Source organism: Culex pipiens, chromosome 1 (genome assembly GCF_016801865.2).
Source record: "Culex pipiens pallens isolate TS chromosome 1, TS_CPP_V2, whole genome shotgun sequence".
Taxonomy (NCBI): Eukaryota; Metazoa; Arthropoda; class Insecta; order Diptera; family Culicidae; genus Culex; species Culex pipiens.
The window spans coordinates 94,055,155-94,077,547 of NC_068937.1; the positions used below are offsets into that span (position 1 = coordinate 94,055,155).

At 39.0% G+C, this 22,393-nt stretch overlaps 1 protein-coding gene across 1 annotated transcript; it reads right to left on the reverse strand.

The window, feature by feature from the left end:
* Positions 1-37: 37 nt before the first annotated feature.
* LOC120426739 (solute carrier family 22 member 5) lies at positions 38-21,343 on the reverse strand. The gene is made up of 2 exons (XM_039591516.2): positions 20,399-21,343; positions 38-1,373 (listed from the first exon to the last, which is right to left on the reverse strand). The coding sequence occupies exons 1-2, from the start codon at positions 20,914-20,916 to the stop codon at positions 191-193; spliced, it is 1,701 nt and encodes a 566-aa protein (XP_039447450.1). The 5' UTR covers positions 20,917-21,343; the 3' UTR covers positions 38-190.
* Positions 21,344-22,393: the final 1,050 nt, after the last annotated feature.

The following is a 22,393-nucleotide window of genomic DNA, read 5'->3' on the forward strand; positions in this document are numbered from 1 at the left end:
ACGGACGTTTCCTTCTTTTTATTTGCATTCGAAGCGATCTCTTATCAACTTTTATTTCGTTAAGTTCATGTTAGTTTATTATTTAAATTATACTTTTGTACATACATATTTGTCATTTACTAGAATAATTCTATTTGCATCACTAGGTCGGCGACTTCCTCAAAAACCCCAACTAAAACCCGCAAGAGATTCAGGAATGGTTCAGCTTCTCCACCTCTCCCGGACTCTGAGCCCGCTCTGCTGTCGGTCTCCTCGGCATGGTCCAGAAGCGCTGGTTCTTCCCGAACCGCCGACCTTCGTCCATCGTGTCCGGCAGCTTTTGGTATAGGGTTTCCGGCAGGAAAATCGACGTCACAAAGCCCAACAGCCCGATCAACATCAGCACTACAAACGGCAGCCGGATGTCGAAGCTCGTCCCCAAGAACACGATGTACGGTCCAAGGGCACCGAAAATGTTCGCCACTATGATCCCGAACGATGTTCCGGTTTGGCGGAGTAGGGTCGGGTAGACTTCGAAGGATTGGAGGTACAGGGCAAAGTAGGTGACGCACACGAAGAACTTGATCACGACGGCGAAGATCGAGGCGTATAGTTCCGTTCCCGGGTGGTGAATGATGAAGATGACCGGAATGCAGGACAGGGCGTTGCACAGGAACGCGACACTGTTGGTCCAGCGGCGACCGATGCGGTCGCAGAGAACTTGTCCACACAGATAGGCCGGCAATTCGATCGCTCCCTGCCAGAAGAAGTTCATAAACGGATTCCCACCCATCTGCGTCGACAACAGCAGCAGCGTGAACGTCGGAATCGTGTTGCAGATCCATGCAACAAGCAGCAAACTCGTCAGCTTGGCCATGTGACTCCCGCTGAACAGCGACACAATGCCGTACATCTTCTCAAACTCCTTCCGCGGGGCCTTCTCCTGCAGTTCTTCAACCGTCATATCAAACCTCTTCCCATTCACCTTGGCAATCTTTCTTAACATCCGAATACACTCTGGATACCGACCCTGGCCGGCCAACCACCTCGGAGACTCAATATTGTACTGAGGCAAGCAGTAAAACACCAACAAAGGCAAAGAAGTGCCCAACAATAGCCACACCCAATCCCGGCACCACCACAAAATCATCGGAGCTACGCAGATTCCGACCGTCCAACCGCCGAGTTGCCACATCGAGAGCGACGCCCTGTTTTCATCCTTGGAGATCTCCATCGCGACGATCAGCGGCGACTGGAAGCCCGTGTTGGACGCGAAACTGCCGACGAACGCCAGCAGCGTGAACAGGCCGTAGTGCGGGGCGGTGAATACGGCCAGGGCTCGACCCAGGGCGCCCATGGCCAGGCTGATGAGGTACACCGGAAGGCGGCCGATCCTTGATTGGGAAGAAGAAGAAAGAAACTTAATATTAGTACAGTCCACACTCGATTATCCGAAGTTCGATTATCCAGAGTTTCTTAGGAACTACGGATAATCAAAACTGGATTAAACAATATTTTTTCGTATTTTTTTCTGACTTTTAACATCAAATTCTGCTACCCCATTTTAGTCCAAACTGAGTTGAGTGAAGACATTCACACCATCTTTGAAGACTGAATACTAATATTAAACGGGACAAACATTGAACGAAAAGCTCCAGAAGGATAAGGCGGGAATCGAACCCGCGCCCCTTAGCAACTTAGGGATCGGCAGCCGAAGCCGCTAACCACCGTGCCACGGGGCCCTTCAGAGTTTTTGGTGTTTTGTCAAACAGGAACGTGAGCGGGGGATCCCCATGTTTCTTCCTCCCCTGTAGATTCAAAAATGTGTTGTTGTTTGCACATAGGGACGTGGCGTTACATCGTGCTGCCATCTGGTTTTTTTAAGTGCAAGAGTGGAAAAGTGCTGAGTCATCGTCTAAAAATAGACGGCGTCCTATCTCGCCCAGCAAAATGAAGTCGATAAAGTAGTCGGTTTCGATGAGAAAAAGTGGAAAACGTGGTCTAAAAATAGCGACGCCATCCCCCTATTCGTGCTCAAACTCAATCCACTTCAACGAATCATCTTTGCGGTTAACTTTACGCAGTTGGCCTGGCCGCTTTAACGTTTATGATGTTTCAAAGCATTTAATGAATTGGGGCACTGCCAATGTTAATAATGACAAGAGGATGCTATGCGATAATCAACCTAAGGCATTTTCCAGGATGCCCTCGAAAGACTGGCTGCGCCAGGGTTAGATTAGATTAGATTAGAAACTGAGTTGTTGGTGTTTTGTTGTTTTTTAGCGATGGAAGAATCATTATCAAAAGAAAATCTTTTGACGCTCATCAAAAGAAAAATAAATCAAGCCAAGGAACTCCTCTCTCGCGCACGAAAGATCGGTGAAAGGAATCTAAAAAAATCATCATCTTGATTATTCGGCGGAACATCTATTTAAGGTCGTAGATGGTGTCTTTCACTTTTAGGGCAATGACTGTCAATGATGGTTCTGAATTCAGGGTCCAGAAATAGTAAATTGAAATGAAAAAATAATCACTATATGTAAAATGCCGCTATCTTTCTGAATCAAGATTTGAATGTTTTCTGGCCGCCAAATGGCCGATCGGGAATGATGCCTTTCAGAGCCTTAACTACTACACTTGCAGGTGTAACTTCCACGGCTACGTCACGACTGTCATCCACATAGGGTATTTGTCCCTATTTTGGGCCTACTAAGCAGAGCGCACTTCTAGTTTCATGAATTCTCAAAGACTGCTATTGGCAGCCTAGTTTGTTATACATGAATAAGTTGGATTTTTAATGCTTAAGCTCGTACATTATCAACATTTTGATAAAAATACCTTATATCGCTGTAAAAGCACGAAAAACTAAAACACTTTTTGCCCCTATTTTGGGGATATTGCTCCTAGCATACGACCTTCTTTGTGCATATTTTCGGCCTACCTTCTGATTGGTTGAAATCTCGAAGCACGTGGCGAACTTTTTTGACGTACGGTTCAGCCCCAGCTCGTACAGTACAGCCGCACAAATTCGGTCGACAAATATGTTAAATCATTGTGATGTTTTAAGCCACAAATAAACATTAAAATGATTGATTTCACTTGCATTACGTGCATAATTAGCTTGGAAATGATTTATATCATTCTTTACGAGTTTTAAACATAATTAAACAATTGTTGCGTAGCCAAACAACGAGCTCGTAATATGCAAGAAAGACTGTAAAATTCGAGAAGCGCACACACACTGCCACAGTTTGTAGAATTTTCAAATGTACCGAAAATATATCCATTTCTCTCCGACATGGACGATGCAACTTTAATCAGTTATTTTATTGATTTGGTGGCAGTTAAGTGATTGTTTTTGCAATGGGATTGTGCAACCAACCAATAAAAACACATTGCCGGTGGTTGGAGATTCGGGGGACGGCTCTCATTCATGTGCTGAGCGATGAAAACCGTGACGCTGAGTGTCAACAAGCGGTAAGCAAAAGTGGTGAATATTTTGGACCTAATGGGCACCTAGCGATTTGCCAAGAAAATGTGATATATTTTTTGCTTTATTTCTAATTTAGGAGGAAAAAGTGAATGATCCTTGCCCACCAAAATGAAGATAATGACAGCATGTATCATTCTCAAGTGGCAGATCCCTGCCAGATTTGGTGAAAAGCTCAATTTCGTTGAATTAAGTTTGGTAGACCTAAAATACGTACTAGGCCTAAAATAGGGACAAATACCCTATAAAGCGAGTGAAGTCAAAATCGAACCAAGTTATTGCCGCGTTGCTTTTGGAAATGTCGTATGCGCATAAGGCATGAGCTTAAAAAATAAAAATACATTTTTAGTTTTGTTTTCTTTTTTACATTTAATCTCAGGGGACAACTAGGGGAACAGCATTTAATTCCTTCAAGCACATAATGTTGGCATACCAGCACTGTGGTGTTCAGTGACAGCTAGTTTAAATCATTTTCGACTTAAATTTAGTAAGTTTACTAAAAGCGCAATTCATTTTAAACCAACGGTCAGGAAAAATAAAAATAATTTCATTTTATTTTAAGGAAACTGAAGCTATTCAGTTTTTTAGCTAAGTTGTGTGTTGTATTGTATTACTTGAATCGTCAAGTAGGACTTTTTTTTATTGATCTAATAATTGTAAAATGTGGAAAAATGTACGTAATAATTGTAATTATCTCGCAAATATATGCAAAAGATAGTAAAAACTTGGCTGTCCCGCCCGTGTGGATCAATCGGACCGCGCACTAAAATTCTTTGTGTAAATATGGGTATCCGGCGCCGTCGCTCCGTGCCGTACTCAAACACTTAGGAGCCCAGGGCGGCGAAGTCCTTGTAGTTAAAAAAAAAGGAAGACACTAGTGGTTGGTACTAGCAATAGTGGCCGACAGCTCTAAAGTCAACTTCGTTTCGTTTAGTAAAAACCTACAAAAAAAATAATTTGGGAGCAACATTTATAAATTTATTTCATATGACCTTTTCAAAAACCACACGTAAACAATAATGACAGCGCCTCTGGCGGGGACTTCAGGAAACTGCATGCGTGTCAGATCCCTGGTAACTTCACGCGTCGAAAAATGACCTGTCAATTTTTGTAGATGGGCAACGTGTGTAAACAATGAGATTCACCAAAAATCTTCAACTGACTGATTTTCTTCAAGAACTTCAATCCATCGTTTAATTCAAAAAAGTATTACTTTTCAAAACAAGTCCTGAAAAGTTCTACTTTTCAGCATCCATTCCAGTGCTGAAAAATAGAACTTTTCAGCATTTGTTTTGAAAAGTGGTTCTATTCGATTCTGTTATTTGTGATAGAGAAAAGTAGGCTGCTTGGACGTTAGAGAATGACATAAAAACTAAGTAGTTTCACGACGGAATTGCAAAAAAGATTATTCCATCCCAGGTTGTTTTGTTGTTTTGTTGTTTTGTTGTTTTGTTGTTTTTGTAGGGTCCTAACACGGCTAGCGCACAATTTGATGTTTCTAATTAACACAAGTTTCCCCACATTGTCAAGCATACGAAGGACGACACAAAACGAGGAACAAAGAAGCTGCGCGGCCCAGGGGGTAGCGAAGAAGCCACCATCTTGGAAGTTCAGATAACAAACACTAAGAATCAGTATTATACATATTACTTTGGTAACACGAAGTGTGTTATCCTGGTTAAACTCAAAAGTACCATGCAAATGTGTAAAACCAAACTGAAAAATGTGTAATGCCGATTCTTAGTGTACGGGTGCACTGTTTGATCGACCCAAAGAAAAAAAGCAAAAAAAGGTAAACAGAAAAATCACTTTTTTCGATATGAATTTTCAGCCAATATTGGGATGGAATCTCCAAGGATATGATAGAATTTATCATCAGCAACACAATTCACGTGTTTTTTTTTCAGATATTTATCGTTTGAATTGCGGGAAATTTGAAAATCAAAAACCCAAACAATGATTTGTTATGGGCTACCATTTGACCAGGGTGGCCACCTCGGGAAAAAACCGGGAAAACCGGGAAAAACCCGGGATTTTTATCCACCGGGAGAAAACCGGGAAAAACTCGGGAATTCGACTGACAAACCGGGAAAAAAAATTATGTTTAGTTAAAGTTTGGCAAAAGCCTCTTGAATATATTCAATATGTTCTTTTCTCAATAAGAATATTATTCCTGTTATTCTAAATGGAGAATTCGCGAAAACTATGTTTGCATTTGTGTAATAGACTCATGCTTTTTGGCTATGGATGTTGTTTTTCTGTTGTATCCTATGATATTTTTACTCGGCGAATTTGTTTTTTTTTTAAATAAAGCAAATTGTTTGCTCTACAGCAGCGGTTCTCAACCTGGGATACATGTACCCCTGGGGGTACCACGAGCGGTCTCAGGGGGTCCGGAAGACAAACCCCGTAATGGCGGACATTTGTCAGTCGCATTCAAAAACAAAAAAAAATATGTTTAAAGAACAAGCCATAGTCTCTACAGTTGAATGCAAAAAGTGATTTAATATACATTTTACTGCAATCTTTAGTCTTCAAAAATGTAAAATTCGACGATAACAAAAATTTCAACGAATATAAACTTTCTGCGATACTAAAGATCGAAAATTTTCAAAAATTCAAAAGATTCAACCCAAATATGCTAAAAAATGATTCTAAACGCAAGGGAATGCATTTCAAATTCAGTTTTCACTTGATTGCACTTAAATTTCAATTTAAATTTTGGTGTTTTTCAAAAAAAATAATTTTTTTTGCCACCTGATTTTTCGGGGCAACTTTGAAAGGGGGGACGACAAAAACATTAAATAAAATTTGTACCAGCCTTATGTGTTTTTGAAAAAATTGCCGCACGGACATTTTTACGATTTTTACCATTTTGTGTTTTGGGTTTTTTTAGAAAGTTTTTTTTAAATAAAATTATTTTCGAAAATTTATCCCATCAATACATACAAACTTACCGAAGATACTAAATCGAAAAAAAAAAGTTTCAAGGTACCGATTTTTTTTTTTACATTTGTATGACACTTTTCCTGCACTGCTTCCAAAAGACTTTTTTGGTTAAAAAGAAAGTACTTACATAATTTTAGCCAAAAAAAATTAAATCATAGAAATTGATAATTCTTGGAAGAATCGTTCTTCTTGAATTCACAAAACCTTTTTCAAAGAAAATTTACTAGCATTTACATAAATGTTGATAACAATGTATTTTTACAAATCTATTCTACAAAATTAATAAATTGTAAATGCCATTTCCTGCTTTCTAGTAACAATTTATGTTATTTAAAAAAATAAAAAAACGAAATCTGTAGAGCAGGATGATGAAAAATCTCAATCATTAGGGAAATTGGGTACTAAAGCCCTATGTCAATTTTTATCTACAACGGTAAAAAACACGATCAAAAACCATTTCTGATCACTTTTTTTCATTTTAATGCAAAAAAAAAATGACAGGACAAAATTTTTTTCGATGGATCAACTATGCTCCCCTTGGAACGAGCTGTCAAGTAGGAGCTTTTCTGTCAAGAAGGACCGCGAGGTTAATTTTTCAAAATTGATTTAAAAATCCATTTTAAACTCTTTGTGGTCGTACAAAGGGTCATAGTACTCAGAAAAATAAGATTTATCGCTGTAAACAATAATATCAGCAATCTAAGCTTCATTTAAGGACCCAATTAGAGGTTTGGATTGGAAACAGCTAAAAACGGCTTCGTTTACAACATACTTACTTTGTACTCAAGATATTTGAAAGCTTTCTTAAGGAACTAAAACGTTGAACCAAATGTATGCGTTCAAAAAGTATGTTGATACTAACGTTAGCCTAAAAAACATTATAATTTGGTTTAAAAACATTCCGGAAAATTCCTTCTGGTCTCGGGAGAAAACCGGGAAAAAACCGGGAAATTGAAAATAGAAATCTGGTGGCCACCCTGCATTTGACAGTTAGTGCTTTTGTTGTGGGCTCTCATTTGACAACCGTGCTAATGTCGACTGTTGTCAGTTTGCTTAGGTCGGAATAGGGTTGCCATCCCCCCACTTGTTGGGCGGCTCTCCCTTTGTGCGGGGAGAATGCAACGAGCAGCGGCAGAAGACGGATGCGTGCGTGATTGAGTGAGTGATTGTGAAAAACGGGAATGTTCCGGACCTTACAAATGGCGACGAGGAGTAAAAAAAAAGGCGAAAGAAACCATTTATGCACAGAGGAAAACTAAAAAAAATATATAATAATCACAAGGTAAGCGCATTTTATTATTAATGAGTGCAAATAAAAAAAAAAGGATTTTGTCCAGTAATAATTGTTAATTGCTTTTGCTGCATCAATCATGTGCAGGCAGCGGGGCCCGCGTGGTTGTTTTGCAGGATTGATCGTGATTTTTGGCGTCCATTTTTTTGAAGTGATTAATGTTAGTTGTTTTACCAGCTTATAAGTATTAGCAAGATAATGAGGTTTTCACATTGCACAATAAACTAGGCTGCGGGGGTGGCTTATATTGTTTCCCCGTAAAAAAAAACACAAATAAATAAAAAAAAATCGGTAAATAAATAAAGAAATGAATAAATAAATAAAAGAAAATCTGTCTATTTGGCACAACATTCATTGAGACTAGAACTTTTATGCGGTCTTTATTGGGTTTAAAACGTAAACATAAGTTATTTGTTTTGTTATACAAGAAAGTATGTTGTGTTAATCTAAGTTAGAGATGGAATTGCTAATTAATTGTTTGATTTTGTGTAATCTCATTAGTAACCGATTTAAGTAAAATCAAAAAGAATATTATTGAATTTGAAATGGGATGAATGAACTTGAGTTTAGCCTTGTGAAATCTGAGCAGTGTTTTTAATAAAATGGGCATTGGGAGATTGACTATGTGATATGCAGCATAATCGTGGAAATAGTGAAACTGTGGAGTTTTTAGGATGTGAGCTAATGTATTGATTTGCGAAGGTGTTTTTTATGAGCGAAAGGCTGAGGGCTAAGTAGAAAAGAGGTCCTCCAGTTTGGGAACTGGAGGGACTTCCAGTTTGGGAACTGGAAGGAGTGCCAGCCTGGGGGCTGAGGTAAAAGCGAACTTCCAGTTTGGGAACTGGAAGGAGTGCCAGCCTGGGGGCTGGGGGATGAGGACCAGCCTGGGGGCTGAGGGAAAAGAGAACTTCCAGTTTGGGAACTGGAAGGGTGCCAGCCTGGGGGCTGGGGGATGAGGACCTCCAGTTTGGGAACTGGAAGGATGCCAGCCTGGGGGCTGAGAGATGAAGTGAACTTCCAGTTTGGGAACTGGGAGGACTTCAAGCCAGGGGGCTGATGGAATAGAAACCTTCCAGTTTGAGAATTGGAAGGTCTTTCAGCTTGAAGGATGAAGGAGGAAATAAACTTCCAGTTTGCGAACTTGAAGGATCAAACTAGGTATTATTTTATATCAGATAATTTTTGGCAACTTGTTTTAATTGTTAAGTTCTGCTTGTGTGGATCAATCATAACGCGCACAAGATTCACACTCCTGATGTCACCGTGCCGGACAGGAAGGACTAGTGGTTGGTACAAGCAAAAATGACCGACAGCATAACGTTAACTTTGTTTCGTAAAGAAAATAATTATAGATACCGTACAAATGTAACTGAGGATGATTTTTAACAAAAGTGGATACATTAACCAAAACGTGAGAAAAGAAAGAAAAGGGGAATATTTGAATGCAATTACAATTTGGACAATGTGCAAGAAATAAAACAAAGTTGAAAATGATAAAAATGCCAATACATGAAGTAAAAAAAAAACAAAGTTGAGTCTTCCAATATCCGATATCTGAATTTACTGGTACAGTTCTGAAGTTTTAATGAAAAGGTGATGCGTGAGTGCTATGATTTTGTAGTAGCTCCACCAGATTGATGTTTGTGAACCGTTCGATTACTAGAGTCTTTATATCCAAAAAGCTGTTTGTTTTTTTTTTTTGAGTATATTTGGAAAAATAGCTATGCCGTTGGCAGACGACAAACAATTGTATTTCCATGAAAAGAGATTAAAAGGTGTGAATATTAGCGAAGATTAAGTCGTATTAAAAAGTCATGTAGCATAAGACAGATAAGGAAGGTATGTCCCTTTGGTATAAACGAGCTGAAGTAATGTTGAGAGAAGTATTTGACACTGTGAAAAAAAACACTGGTCAGAACTGACATTAGATATAAAATTGTTTAAGTCTTAAATAGTTAGGTTCTGCTCAAATGTTATTCTAATTACAATATACATGTACAATAAAGTCAGAGGGAATTCATTTTAAGTTAGGAACTATCCCCAAGCAGCAATTATTGTTGCCAAGCCTTATTTGCAACTAATCCAAAGCAAACCAAAATCGCTCAGGCAACATATTCGCAACACTTCTGGTGACAAAAAAAGCGCACGACAATAACGCGATTGGCAACAATAGCAAGATAGTTGTAAACGTGTTGCGGCAATGTTTCCTATGCGATGCTAATTTTTGTAGGAGAAATTGATGGTGTTGCAACAATGTAACAAATATGTTGCAAATATGTCACCATTATATATGGTGAAATTTTTGGTTGATTGAAATCAAACGTGCACCCGAAATGATTTCAAGCGCAACAAACTTCTAATTAATTTCTCAATAAATATGTTTCTGCTTTGGTTTCGCTACAAAACAAAAATGGATAAGTCTGGAAAAATAAACCTGTCACATTTTTCGTCGACAACAAACAAAATTGGTTTTCTTAAATGTATAGAAGGGGTATGTCTTTGGCCATTTCAAGTTTACCGAGTAAAATTGCATTCTACTCATGATTTTTTCATGCGCCCTCAATCTTTTTAAAATTTGGTATCTTTTCTAGAGCCATTTTAGTATCAAAATTAAAAAAGTTTGCAAATATATCTGAAAATTATATCAGTTTTAATCCAAGCTACGTAGAATGTCAGTTCTGTGGCAAAAAAAAACTTCAAAATGGGTTTAAATAGCTGAAAATTGACCATTAAAGTTTGTTTCTGCTATCTACCATCATGGCGCTTTGTACGCACAGGGCTGTATCCAGGAACCTGTAATAAAATTTGCTGTAAGAAAATTGTTGTTTTTATGCAAACTAGATTTTTATTAGATTTTTATTATTTTTAATCAAGAGTAAATTCTAACTTGTTACACAAATCACAATTAGTTTTGTTCTTAACAGGAGTTGAAAATTTACAGTCTACCATAAATTTTCATGTCAATACAAGGCAATGCTAAAGAGCGAACAATTTAATTTGATTTGGATTCTAATATAACTAAAGTTGATTTTTGGGGAAAAAACCTTACTATTATTTCATAAGACATAATGTTTAGTCCGATGTTGGCAGAAATTTTGCAGAAATACAATTTTTAAGCAGAAATAGCAATTGGGTACTAAAGCCGTATGTCAATTTTATGTACAACAGTAAAAAACACGATTAAAAACCATTTCTGATCACTTTTTTTTTCATTTTAATGCAAAAAAAATTCGACAAGACAACATTTTATCGATGGATCAACTATGGTCCCCTTGGAACAAGCTGTCAAGTAGGAGCTTTTCTGTCAAGAAGGACCGCGAGGTTAATTTTTCAAAATTGATTTAAAAATCCATTGTAAACTCTTTGTGGTCGTACAAAGGGTCATTGTACTCAGAAAAATAAGCTTCATCGCTGTAAACAATAATATCAGCAATCTAAGCTTCATTTTAGGACCCAATTGATTCAATACTATCAGAAATGATGGCGCTTTGTATTCAGGAACCTTTAGAACATTGTAACTGTAATTTTTATTTTTCTTGTCAAATTAAGTTTTCATCAGGAATCAATGGTTGATTCAAATATGTATTATAAATAGTTTTTATGAGAAGAATGCGATAAACGATTGTGTAACACTATTACACTTAACCTCCGGTGGTTGATCACTTTTTCGTTTGATACTTTTTAGGTCTTAATTGGTTTGACAAAGTAAAACTAAAAAATGACAAACTGATATTTTTACACGGGACACACACTTTACTATCAAACCAATCATTTTAAAATGTGTGTGAGCTCCGTGTAAAGAGGGTGTCAAACTGAAAAGTGTCTGACAATAATTGGTGTAAAATCATCGGAGTTTGGGTGTATTGTATTTATTTATTCTCTGCAGGAGGTACAATTTCAAAGTCTACCAATATATTTTTTTTAATATTTGAAAATATAAAAATAAAGAAAAGGTTTGATAACGACGAATGCTTGCAATCAAATATTTTAAATGAAGTATAAAGTTACGTTGATTACAGATGAATGATTTTTTTGAAATTTGTGGTAATGGGGTCCTAAAGCCCTATGTCAATTTTCTGGGCGTCTGGGCTAATTTTGCCCAATCGGATGATGTTTAGGTTTTGCTGTTTAGATTTTTGTATGGTAAAATTCGCAAAAAATGTATGGGGAAATACATTGCTTCAGGATTTTGGCACCCTAATCATCAAACTTTATGAGATTCTTGTAGGAAATTCAATTGCACTACTTCTTTGTTCAAGGGTGCAAAGTATTTCCTTATGTACTACAAGCTAAACCCGACAAACTTCGTCTTGTATTTTTTTTCGCGTCTTGGCGTTTTTAGCTTGTATGCTTATTCCGTCTCCTGTGATCAAATTAGATTTTTCGCATCTTTTCCCATACAATCCTTCCTTGGACTTATACGAACCCAACGTAACAAAGAGCACCTCGATCCGACACTCCGTATTAAACTGATTCGCGTTCGAACAAAACCGTCGAAATTTTGTAGTATTATATACTATTTTGTATATCTTTTATACACTTTCTAGTCTTTGCATCGCATTACTACAATTGCAATTTGCTGGCATTTTTTTGGTTTTTCAAAGGTATTAGCTGGGTGCAGAAAAGTGGTTCGCAAAGCGGCCTCAATTTAGAACTGTCAAAGCGGAACCAATTTACTGTTCGCAAAATGCTTCCAAGAAGTGGCAAGTATTGTGATCGATCTATAATTTATTTTGATTTTTCATCACGAGGAAAACAAAAAAGGCCTCTATTGGCCGCCCATTGTTTAGTATACGAAGAAAAAAGTGGGATGCACTTAATTTTTCATAGAAAACATTAACATCAACAGATCCAAAATGTTTCAAAACAATTCACTTCAGCAGCAAAAAATATGTCACGCTTGAGCTTGAACATAGACTTCTACTTTGTTTATATTTACAGCTGTTGTATTAGTGGGAACCAGTGGGGAGCTTTCGAAAATCACGTTACGTATTCTGTTTTTTCAGCACCCAGGGTATTAGAAATGCACTCGGTTTTATTTTATAAGTTTCTAATGATAGTTTGAATTTCCAGCAAAAAAAAACATGTTTAATTAATTAAACAACATAAAACTCAAATACATCAAAAATTATAAAAATTTGTCAAAAAAGCAGTAAACCAGCAGCAGAAACATATTTAATGTATTTAATAATAACATGTGTTCCAAATCAATCCCCCTTATTACGTCCCTGTTAATTTTCATTCAAGCAAATGAAACAGCAAAGTAGTTGTGCTTTAAAAATGTTGCAAAAACGTTTCAGATAAGTTTCCAACACTTTAAGCTTCTTGAATTGTATGCAATGTTGTTGTAACAAAACAGCAACATTAATATCTGATGACGTTATTTGAACGTTGTATTTTTGTTGCCACCGCAATATTCCAGCCCCAGTGATTTGCTGGAGCTGTCAAACAAAATCAATCGTTAGCATCAATCACAAGGTCTTCAGAATCCGACAAAGAAATACAAAATTTGTGATCTTTTCAAGTTGTTTATTCCAAATCTTCAATTAATTTCAACAATATTGTTCCTCCAATTTACAAATAAAACATAAATAATCGTGATTCTAAAAATCGACCAACTTCAGAAAATTTTCCCGGCTGGAACTGGCTCGCATATTTTTATGCTGCCGTCGCACAGCAGCTCCGTTTCTTCCGGGCGTTCAACAGCTCCTGCATGGATTCGGGACCGATGGTTTACCTCTGACTCAGGTCGGACAATCTGGATCTACTCATTGTGGTCTTCGAGTTTCCTGTTTAACAGGCTTTTCCTGAACATCAGCCGCTCGGTTATCTTCTAGACTTTCTCCAGCGGAGAATAAGTGATCCGTTCCGTTCGATTGTAACTGGGATTTTTCAGCGGCTTCAGTCCGTGCCATTTTTCTTGGTCCATCCGATTCAGTTCAGTTCTGTACCGTTGGCTTATGAACCGAGCTTTATGGTGCTGAGGGAAATATTCCGCAGGACACGTAAAAACAGAAATAAAATCAAAAACACACGACGAGCGGTTGTCACCCCGATGTTCAAAAATATTGTTATTATTATGTTGCCGAAACATTGCAAAAGCGATAACTTGAAGAGCGTGAATTCCGTCTCCAAAAAAGATGCTCCAACGAGGAAACGTTGTTGAAACATAATTGTTACATATTGTACAAGATTGTTGCAGTTTTGATTTCTGATCCCTAGATGCAACTTAAAAAAAACTTAGTCATTTTTAGCATGTTGCGCATTGCTACTTGGGTCTCTAGGTAGATCAAATCTAGTTTTTGCTTACTATAAAAAAAACGGAAAAGCAGCGTAATGATTTCAATGTTTTGCGCAATTTCCGTTGCCATTATAGTTTTTTGTTGATTATAATGAAAGAAATGCGAAGACTTTAAGTCAGAAAAAATTAGAAGTTTCGGGGACCGATTTATATGGTTGAAAGAGAGAATTTGTAAAACAATTTTCGAACTATACCAACTGTTTTGAATGTAGACATAAACCGAGTAGGAGGTTTTGCTTTAGTGTTTTTTGTACTGAGCTGTTTTGGTACATGCTTGGATATTTTCTTATTTTAATTTCTTAAGTATATACAATTGAATGTTTTGTTGAGTTTTTGTATGGCACCAAAAGTTACTCAAGTGATAGAAGTTTGTTTCGCTGTTAGCGTGAAAAAAATATGTGTAAGTCGTGGAGGTTAGTATTATGCCTGGCTAGATAATTTTAACATTCTGCGATTGTAGGGAGCGTCAGTCTAGCTACTAAGAAAAGTGCGGTGGTTTGTTCTGAACTGTTGGTTGGCTGTGACTATAAAGCATACTTTGATTCCGAGCATGATTTGTGTATTTCAGACTTCTGGAACCACGTAACTTATTCTGCCCATAGTTGAGGATTCAGGTATTATGCCAAATCAAGTATTCCGTAAAAAAAAACGCTTTGTTGTGTTCGTCACCGAATCTTCGCCGGTTGGTTATTAGTATTTACAATATTTTAGAGAAGTTCAAGTTTCAGAAGATGCGTTGGAACATCTTCTACCACCTGGAGAAAATAAATTCTCGATTTTTCCAAAAGTGGATATTAGCCTGATTTAGATATGAAATGAAGCATGTTGATCGGACATGCCAACAATTGAGTGCTGGATACAATTGCAGCAGAATGATAATTAATCCTGAGAGTCGTATTATCTACAAAAGTCGATGCAAACCAACATGTGATTAACAATCTGTTACTGGCGAGAGTTACATGTAATTATTATCATGTTTTCAAATGATGAGTTGACTTAGTATACCAAAACATTATATATTCCTTTAAGACTGTTCAGCTAGAGTGGCTCGTTTGCTGCCATAATTAGGTGAAGTTTCTTTCTTCAAAAATAATGTTCTTCAATGAAAAGGAAGTACATTGTTTGAATCAGCAGGTTTCCATCAGGTACCTGATTTCATAATGTTTAATTTACCTTGAAAAAAAAAACATGTAAAAATTAGTCAAAGGGTTTGAAAGTGGATAGTGTTATCACATTTAAGAATATGTAGTTGATGAAAATGATCAGTTTATAAAGTTTAGAAAATGCCGTCAGCGTAAATAGATTGTGTTGCAAGAAAATATAATTTATTGTGCTTCGTGAAGAATCGTATACCGTTTCTTAATGAGCATGTGATATTACCACAGCCAGTAAGCATGTTTAACCTTCCTACGGTATTGGGGTCCTTTTCGGCCTTTTTGAAAATTAAATTTGCCATAACTTTTGTTATATACATGCTAGAGCCTTTAAATTTTCTGACATTAAATTTATAGTATAAATACACATTTCACAAAACAAATAAACCTTGGACGACCCCTAGGGGAGCGTCCATAACAAAAGTTACTTTAAAGGTATTGGGGTCCTTTTCGACCCCAAACTTTAAAAAATCGTCAAAAATCCAGTTTTTGACCGATTCCGGTTCTTTTGGTCACAAATGAAAGCTTAGAACGTCCCCTTTTCGAAACCGACCCGGAATACCGGATTTGGTCACTGTGGCCACCGGGAATCGGCTACAACCGAAAAAAGGCCTTTTTGAGACCCCAACTTTGACGACCTGTATCTCCGGCAAATTTAAACCAATCAGGATGCTCCGGGTTGCATTCGACAGGTATATACCTGTACTTTGACCACAAATATTAATATCAGGGCCAGGTGACCTACCGGTTCTGGAAATCCGGAACATCCGAAAAGTTCATATTTTACTGTTTTTCACGTATATGTGATACCAATACTCTCTTGATAGTTGAAATTGATCCATAAAACTTACTAAAAACACAATACACGATAGCCAGAACCACTCTGGAGTGTTAGTGGCCACTTCCGGGTAACCTGGAACCGGTTCCCGGGTACCCGATGAACGGCCAATTTGATTCTTTTGTTGAAAACCCATCATGTCGCATATCAAACTTCATGAAATTGAAAGATATGTCCATCTTTGGTAATGCCGTTAATCGCTGAGCCATCCTGGCCAATCTGGAACCGGTTACAGGTGGGCCCTTGGGGACACTCCCGGAATATGAGAGAAACCCTATCATCCGACATATCAAACTTCATGAAATTGAAAGATATGTCAATCTACGGTCATGCCAATGTTCGCTGACCCATCCTGGCCAATTTGGAACCGGTTACTGGTGGCCCCTTGGGACCACTTCCGGAATATGAGAGAAACCCTATCATCCGACATATCAAACTTCATGAAATTGAAAGATATGTCAATTTACGGTCATGCCATTGTTCGCTGACCCTTTCTGGCCAATCTGGAACCGGTTACCGGTGGCCCCTTGGGGACACTTCCGGAATATGAGAGAAACCCTATCATCCGACATATCAAACTTCATGAAATTGAAAGATATGTCAATCTACGGTCATGCCAATGTTCGCTGACCCATTGTGGCCAATTTGGAACCGGTTACCGGTGGCCCCTTGGGGACACTCCCGGAATATGAGAGAAACCCTATCATCCGACATATCAAACTTCATGAAATTGAAAGATATGTCAATCTACGGTCATGCCAATGTTCGCTGACCCATCCTGGCCAATTTGGAACCGGTTACCGGTGGCCCCTTGGGGACACTTCCGGAATATGAGAGAAACCCTATCATCCGACATATCAAACTTCATGAAATTGAAAGATATGTCAATCTACGTTCCTGCCAATGTTCGCTGACCCATTGTGGCCAATTTGGAACCGGTTACCGGTGGCCCCTTGGGGACACTCCCGGAATATGAGAGAAACCCTATCATCCGACATATCAAACTTCATGAAATTGAAAGATATGTCAATCTACGGTCATGCCAATGTTCGCTGACCCATCCTGGCCAATTTGGAACCGGTTACTGGTGGCCCCTTGGGACCACTTCCGGAATATGAGAGAAACCCTATCATCCGACATATCAAACTTCATGAAATTGAAAGATATGTCAATCTACGGTCATGCCAATGTTCGCTGACCCATCCTGGCCAATCTGGAACCGGTTACCGGTGGCCCCTTGAGACCACTTCCGGAATATGAGAGAAATCCTATCATCCGACATATCAAACTTCATGAAATTGAAAGATATGTCAATCTACGGTCATGCCAATGTTCGCTGACCCATTGTGGCCAATTTGGAACCGGTTACCGGTGGCCCCTTGGGGACACTCCCGGAATATGAGAGAAACCCTATCATCCGACATATCAAACTTCATGAAATTGAAAGATATGTCAATCTACGGTCATGAAAATGTTCGCTGACCCATCCTGGCCAATCTGGAACTTGTTACCGGTGGCCCCTTGGGGACACTCCCGGAATATGAGAGAAACCCTATCATCCGACATATCAAACTTCATGAAATTGAAAGATATGTCAATTTACGGTCATGCCATTGTTCGCTGACCCTTTCTGGCCAATCTGGAACCGGTTACCGGTGGCCCCTTGGGGACACTTCCGGAATATGAGAGAAACCCTATCATCCGACATATCAAACTTCATGAAATTGAAAGATATGTCAATCTACGGTCATGCCAATGTTCGCTAACCCATCCTGGCCAATCTGGAACCGGTTACCGGTGGCCCCTTGGGGACACTCCCGATATATGAATGTATCCCTACCACCCGACATATCAAACTTCATGAAATTGAAAACTACGTCAATCTACGGACATGATGATGTTCGCTGACCGTTGGTTGACATATCTTTCAATTTCATGAAGTTTGATGCGTCGAATGATAGGGTTTCTCTCATATTCTTGTAATGTCCCCAAGGGGCCACCAGGAACCAGTTCCAAAATTGCCAGAATGGATCAGCGAACAACGGCATGACCATAGATTGACATATCTTTCAATTTCATGAAGTTTGATATGTCGGATGATAAGGTTTCTCTCATATTTCGGAAGTGTCCCCAAGGGGCCACCGGTAACCGGTTTCAAATTGGCCAGGGTGGGTCAGCAAACATTTTCATGACTGTAGATTGACATAAATTTCAATTTCATGAAGTTTGATATGTCGGATGATAGGATTTCTCTCATATTCCGGGAGTGTCCCAAAGGGGCTACCGGTAACCGGTTCCAAATTTGCCAGGATGGGTCAGCGAACAACGGCATGACCGTAAATTGACATATCTTTCAATTTCATGAAGTTTGATAAGTCAGATGATAGGGTTTCTCTCATATTCCGGAAGTGTCCCCAAGGGGCCACCAGTAACCGGTTCCAAATTGGCCAGGATGGGTCAGCAAATAATGGCATGACCGTAGATTGACAAATCTTTCAATTTCATGAAGTTTGATATGTCGGATGGTAGGGATACTTTCATATTCCGGGAGTGTCCCCAAGGGGCCACCGGTAACCGGTTCCAGATTGGCCAGGATGGGTCAGCGAACATTGGCATGACCGTAGATTGACATATCTTTCAATTTCATTAAGTTTGATATGTCGGATGATAGGGGTTCTCTCATATTCCGGAAGTGTCCCCAAGGGGCCACCAGTAACCGGTTCCAGATTGGCCAGAAAGGGTCAGCGAACAATGGCATGACCGTAAATTGACATATCTTTCAATTTCATGAAGTTTGATATGTCGGATGATAGGATTTCTCTCATATTCCGGGAGTGTCCCCAAAGGGGCCACCGGTAACCGGTTCCAAAATGGCCAGGATGGGTCAGCGAACATTGGCATGACCGTAGATTGACATATCTTTCAATTTCATGAAGTTTGATATGTCGGATGATAGGATTTCGGATTAGGATGATTTTTTTTTAATACCAAGGGAAGGTTAAAGAGTAGTAAGTTTCTGATGAAATTTATTTGATGTATTAAGCGATAATCTGATGTTATTGTTTTTGCACATATCTCTGCAAAATAGACAAACGCGACTGAAGGGCGATTAAAATATTTTTGTTTTTAAAAGCAAGGTTGGATGTAGGGTCCTAACACGGCTAGCGCACAATTTGATGTTTCTAATTAACACAAGTTTCCCCACATTGTCAAGCATACGAAGGACGACACAAAACGAGGAACAAAGAAGCTGCGCGGCCCAACTTGTTGGGCGGCTCTCCCTTTGTGCGGGGAGAATGCAACGAGCAGCGGCAGAAGACGGATGCGTGCGTGATTGAGTGAGTGATTGTGAAAAACGGGAATGTTCCGGACCTTACAGTTTTGTTGTTTTGTTGTTTTGTTGTTTTGTTGTTTTGTTGTTTTGTTGTTTTGTTGTTTTGTTGTTTTGTTGTTTTGTTGTTTTGTTGTTTTGTTGTTTTGTTGTTTTGTTGTTTTGTTGTTTTGTTGTTTTGTTGTTTTGTTGTTTTGTTGTTTTGTTGTTTTGTTGTTTTGTTGTTTTGTTGTTTTGTTGTTTTGTTGTTTTGTTGTTTTGTTTTACCATTTTACTATCTTGGAATAGATTAATTTTTTCAGCCAATTTTATCTTCACAAAAATGAAAATAAAACTATTAAGTGTTAATTCATACGCTGGAAAAACCAGGTATACTAGACAAATAACTAGTGGCTTATAAAACAAAAAAATAACGCGAATGTATTAATGAAGGAAAATTGGTAACATTTGGCTTAAATTAGAATAAAAAATTAAGCCAATTTGATTTCCATCCACGATTAACCTGTTACTCATCACTGGTAAATACAATCAAAGTTGGATAGCAAATAAGGTCTGAAAACCGCCTCTTAGCACATACAGAACATCTGTTTCGCAAAAAAAAATCGAGAGTGTATTAATAATCGTCCCGCCCGTGTGGATCAATCGGACCGCGCACTGGGTTCACAATCCAGAGGTCGCCAGTTTGAATCCCGCGGCGGGCGCTCTAAAATTCTTTGTGTAAATATGGGTATTCGGCGCCGTCGCTCCGTGCCATACTTTCATACACTTAGGAGCCCAGGGCGGCGAAGTCCTTGTAGATAAAAAAGGAAGACACTAGTGGTTGGTACTAGCAAAGGTGGCCGACAGCTATAAAGTCAACTTCGTTTTCGTATTAATAATTCAATCCCTCTCGTAATCGTAATCGGAAGCTAATCTAATTTGAATATTCATAAGTTCTACTAACACCGTACTTCCCAACCGTAATTTCCAATCAATGAATGACCCGTCATCACCTGTTGTAATTGCGGAGACCTACACCACCGGTTAGATATTCATTCCACTCATCACCCCCACACCACAACCTACCTATCGCCCAGCTGTCCCAGCACGAACGTCCCGCTGACTTCGCCAAACCGAATGAACGCAAACACGTTCGTCGGGTGAAGCTCCTTCTCACAGACCCAGTCCTGCTCGGTGACCGGCGTCCGGTCAAAGTACTCCCGATCGTACTCATAGCCGTAGAGGCAGCTTGTCGTTTCGTTGGGGTAAAAGAACCACTGATCTGGGGTTGTCCCCTCGGGGTACTTGGACAGGTTGTACATCCGGCAGGAGCTGAAGCCGGACTCGCCACGACTGTTGAGTTCGCGAGGGAGCGTTAGGGTCCTCCAGCGATCTACGGATGTAACGTTGTGAAGTTCCCGGCCGGGAACGTTACAGTTGTGGTCGGGCACGGTTAGCACGAGAAGGATGTTCACGACGGTCATGCCGAAAACCAGCACGGCTAGGACGTTGTAGATCAGGTTGTAACGCTTCTGAAAGGGGCCGTCATCGCCGACCATCTCCATGATACGGTCAAAGACCATATCGTTGTCCGGCGAGGCCATTTCGAGACCAAACTTGTGTAATACTGCTGGTGTAGACACTTAAAATTAAACGACTTTGTAGAATTCCACTATTTGTTCATGGTGACAACATGGAACTCGATTGAACTTTGTTGTGTTTTATCACGTTAAACAACTAACCCTCGAAGTCTTATCAGCAGAGTCTCTTCAACGGTGTCGTGTCACCTTATCACTATCGGTTGTGCCTAACTCAACCCGGTCACTATTCCTCAGTGTCATTGTCCAATTTAATCAAAATAATTAGGTTCACACGCGAAAAAGAACTTTCCAGTCCCGAAATGGAGAGCAAACGAGCTTAAGCGTCCGGCTTTGCGCGACTTCGGACGGCGACTTGGCGCGGTCAACTCTCTACAGCCAGCAGTAATGATCTCACACGATATATCTACAACGCTTCCAACGCTGCCTTTCGCGCACGCCGAGCGTTTCGTGAGTGAGCACGCGCACGCGAAAGTGAGGGCCAGTGTTGCCAGCAAATTTGAACTGACGTTGTTTTTTTTTCTCCAAAAGTGTGATGATTGTCTTTCCCTCTTCGATTATTTTATTGAAATGTTGAACGAATAACGCACGCATGGTTGAAAAAAGGACCAAATGTGGCAACCACGTGGCTTCTCCTAGAAAATTCATTCAGTGATGATGAGCTGCAAATTGGCACGCGGCTCACACGAGTATTATATAGAACCTCGCACACCGGAAATGATGTATCGTATCAGAAGGAGGGCTTATGAATATCTATAAAGTGCATTGTGTTACACCTGACAAGCAGACAGATAGAGCTGAGAATGGAGTCGCAATTTTATCTTAGTTGCTCATTTTACAGTGAGAGTGTGTGTGTTTTATTGCGCTAATTTTAGATTATTTTTATCAGACAAAACCTTTTCAAATTTTAGCCTTGATTTTTGTCGTTTGAATATTGAACTTTTTTTTTTTGGTTTTTGGTTAATGTTTTTTGCTTGTCATTTGCTCAGCAGCTGTATAACTAGCTACAATTTTTAAAGTTTTTATGAAAATTTCGTATTTACGGAAATAGTAAATTTTGAATTGAACCAAATGACAAATTTTGTTGAATACATTTTCAACAACGAAATTTAAATGTCTTGTTACATGGTTTGAACCGTGAAGAAATTTATTTTTCGCAATTCTGTCGTGAAACTACTTACTTTTCCAGTCATTCTTGAACGACGAAATAGCCTACTTTTCTGTACCAAAAATAACAGAATTGCATAGCAGCACTTTTCAAAATAAATGCTGAAAAGTTCTACTTTTCAGCACTGAAATGGGTGCTGAAAAGTTGAACTTTTCAGCACTTGTTTCGAAAAGTAACACTTTTCAACATTTTTATGATTTAAACGATTTATTGACAAAGTACATGAAAATTTTACTTAAAATTTCACTCAATGGGTGTTTTTCGGAATTGCAAAAAATGTTGTATGGAACTCGTTGCAAAACTTGATTTTTTCAG

Excerpts from the sequence above, each read along its gene's own strand:
- LOC120426739 (XM_039591516.2), bottom strand. The coding sequence starts at position 20,916 with ATGGCCTCGCCGGACAACGATATGGTCTTTGACCGTATCATGGAGATG. Across the intron at positions 1,374-20,398 it reads CTGGGACAGCTGGGCGATAG|GATCGGCCGCCTTCCGGTGT; the intron begins GTAGGTTGTGGT and ends TTCCCAATCAAG.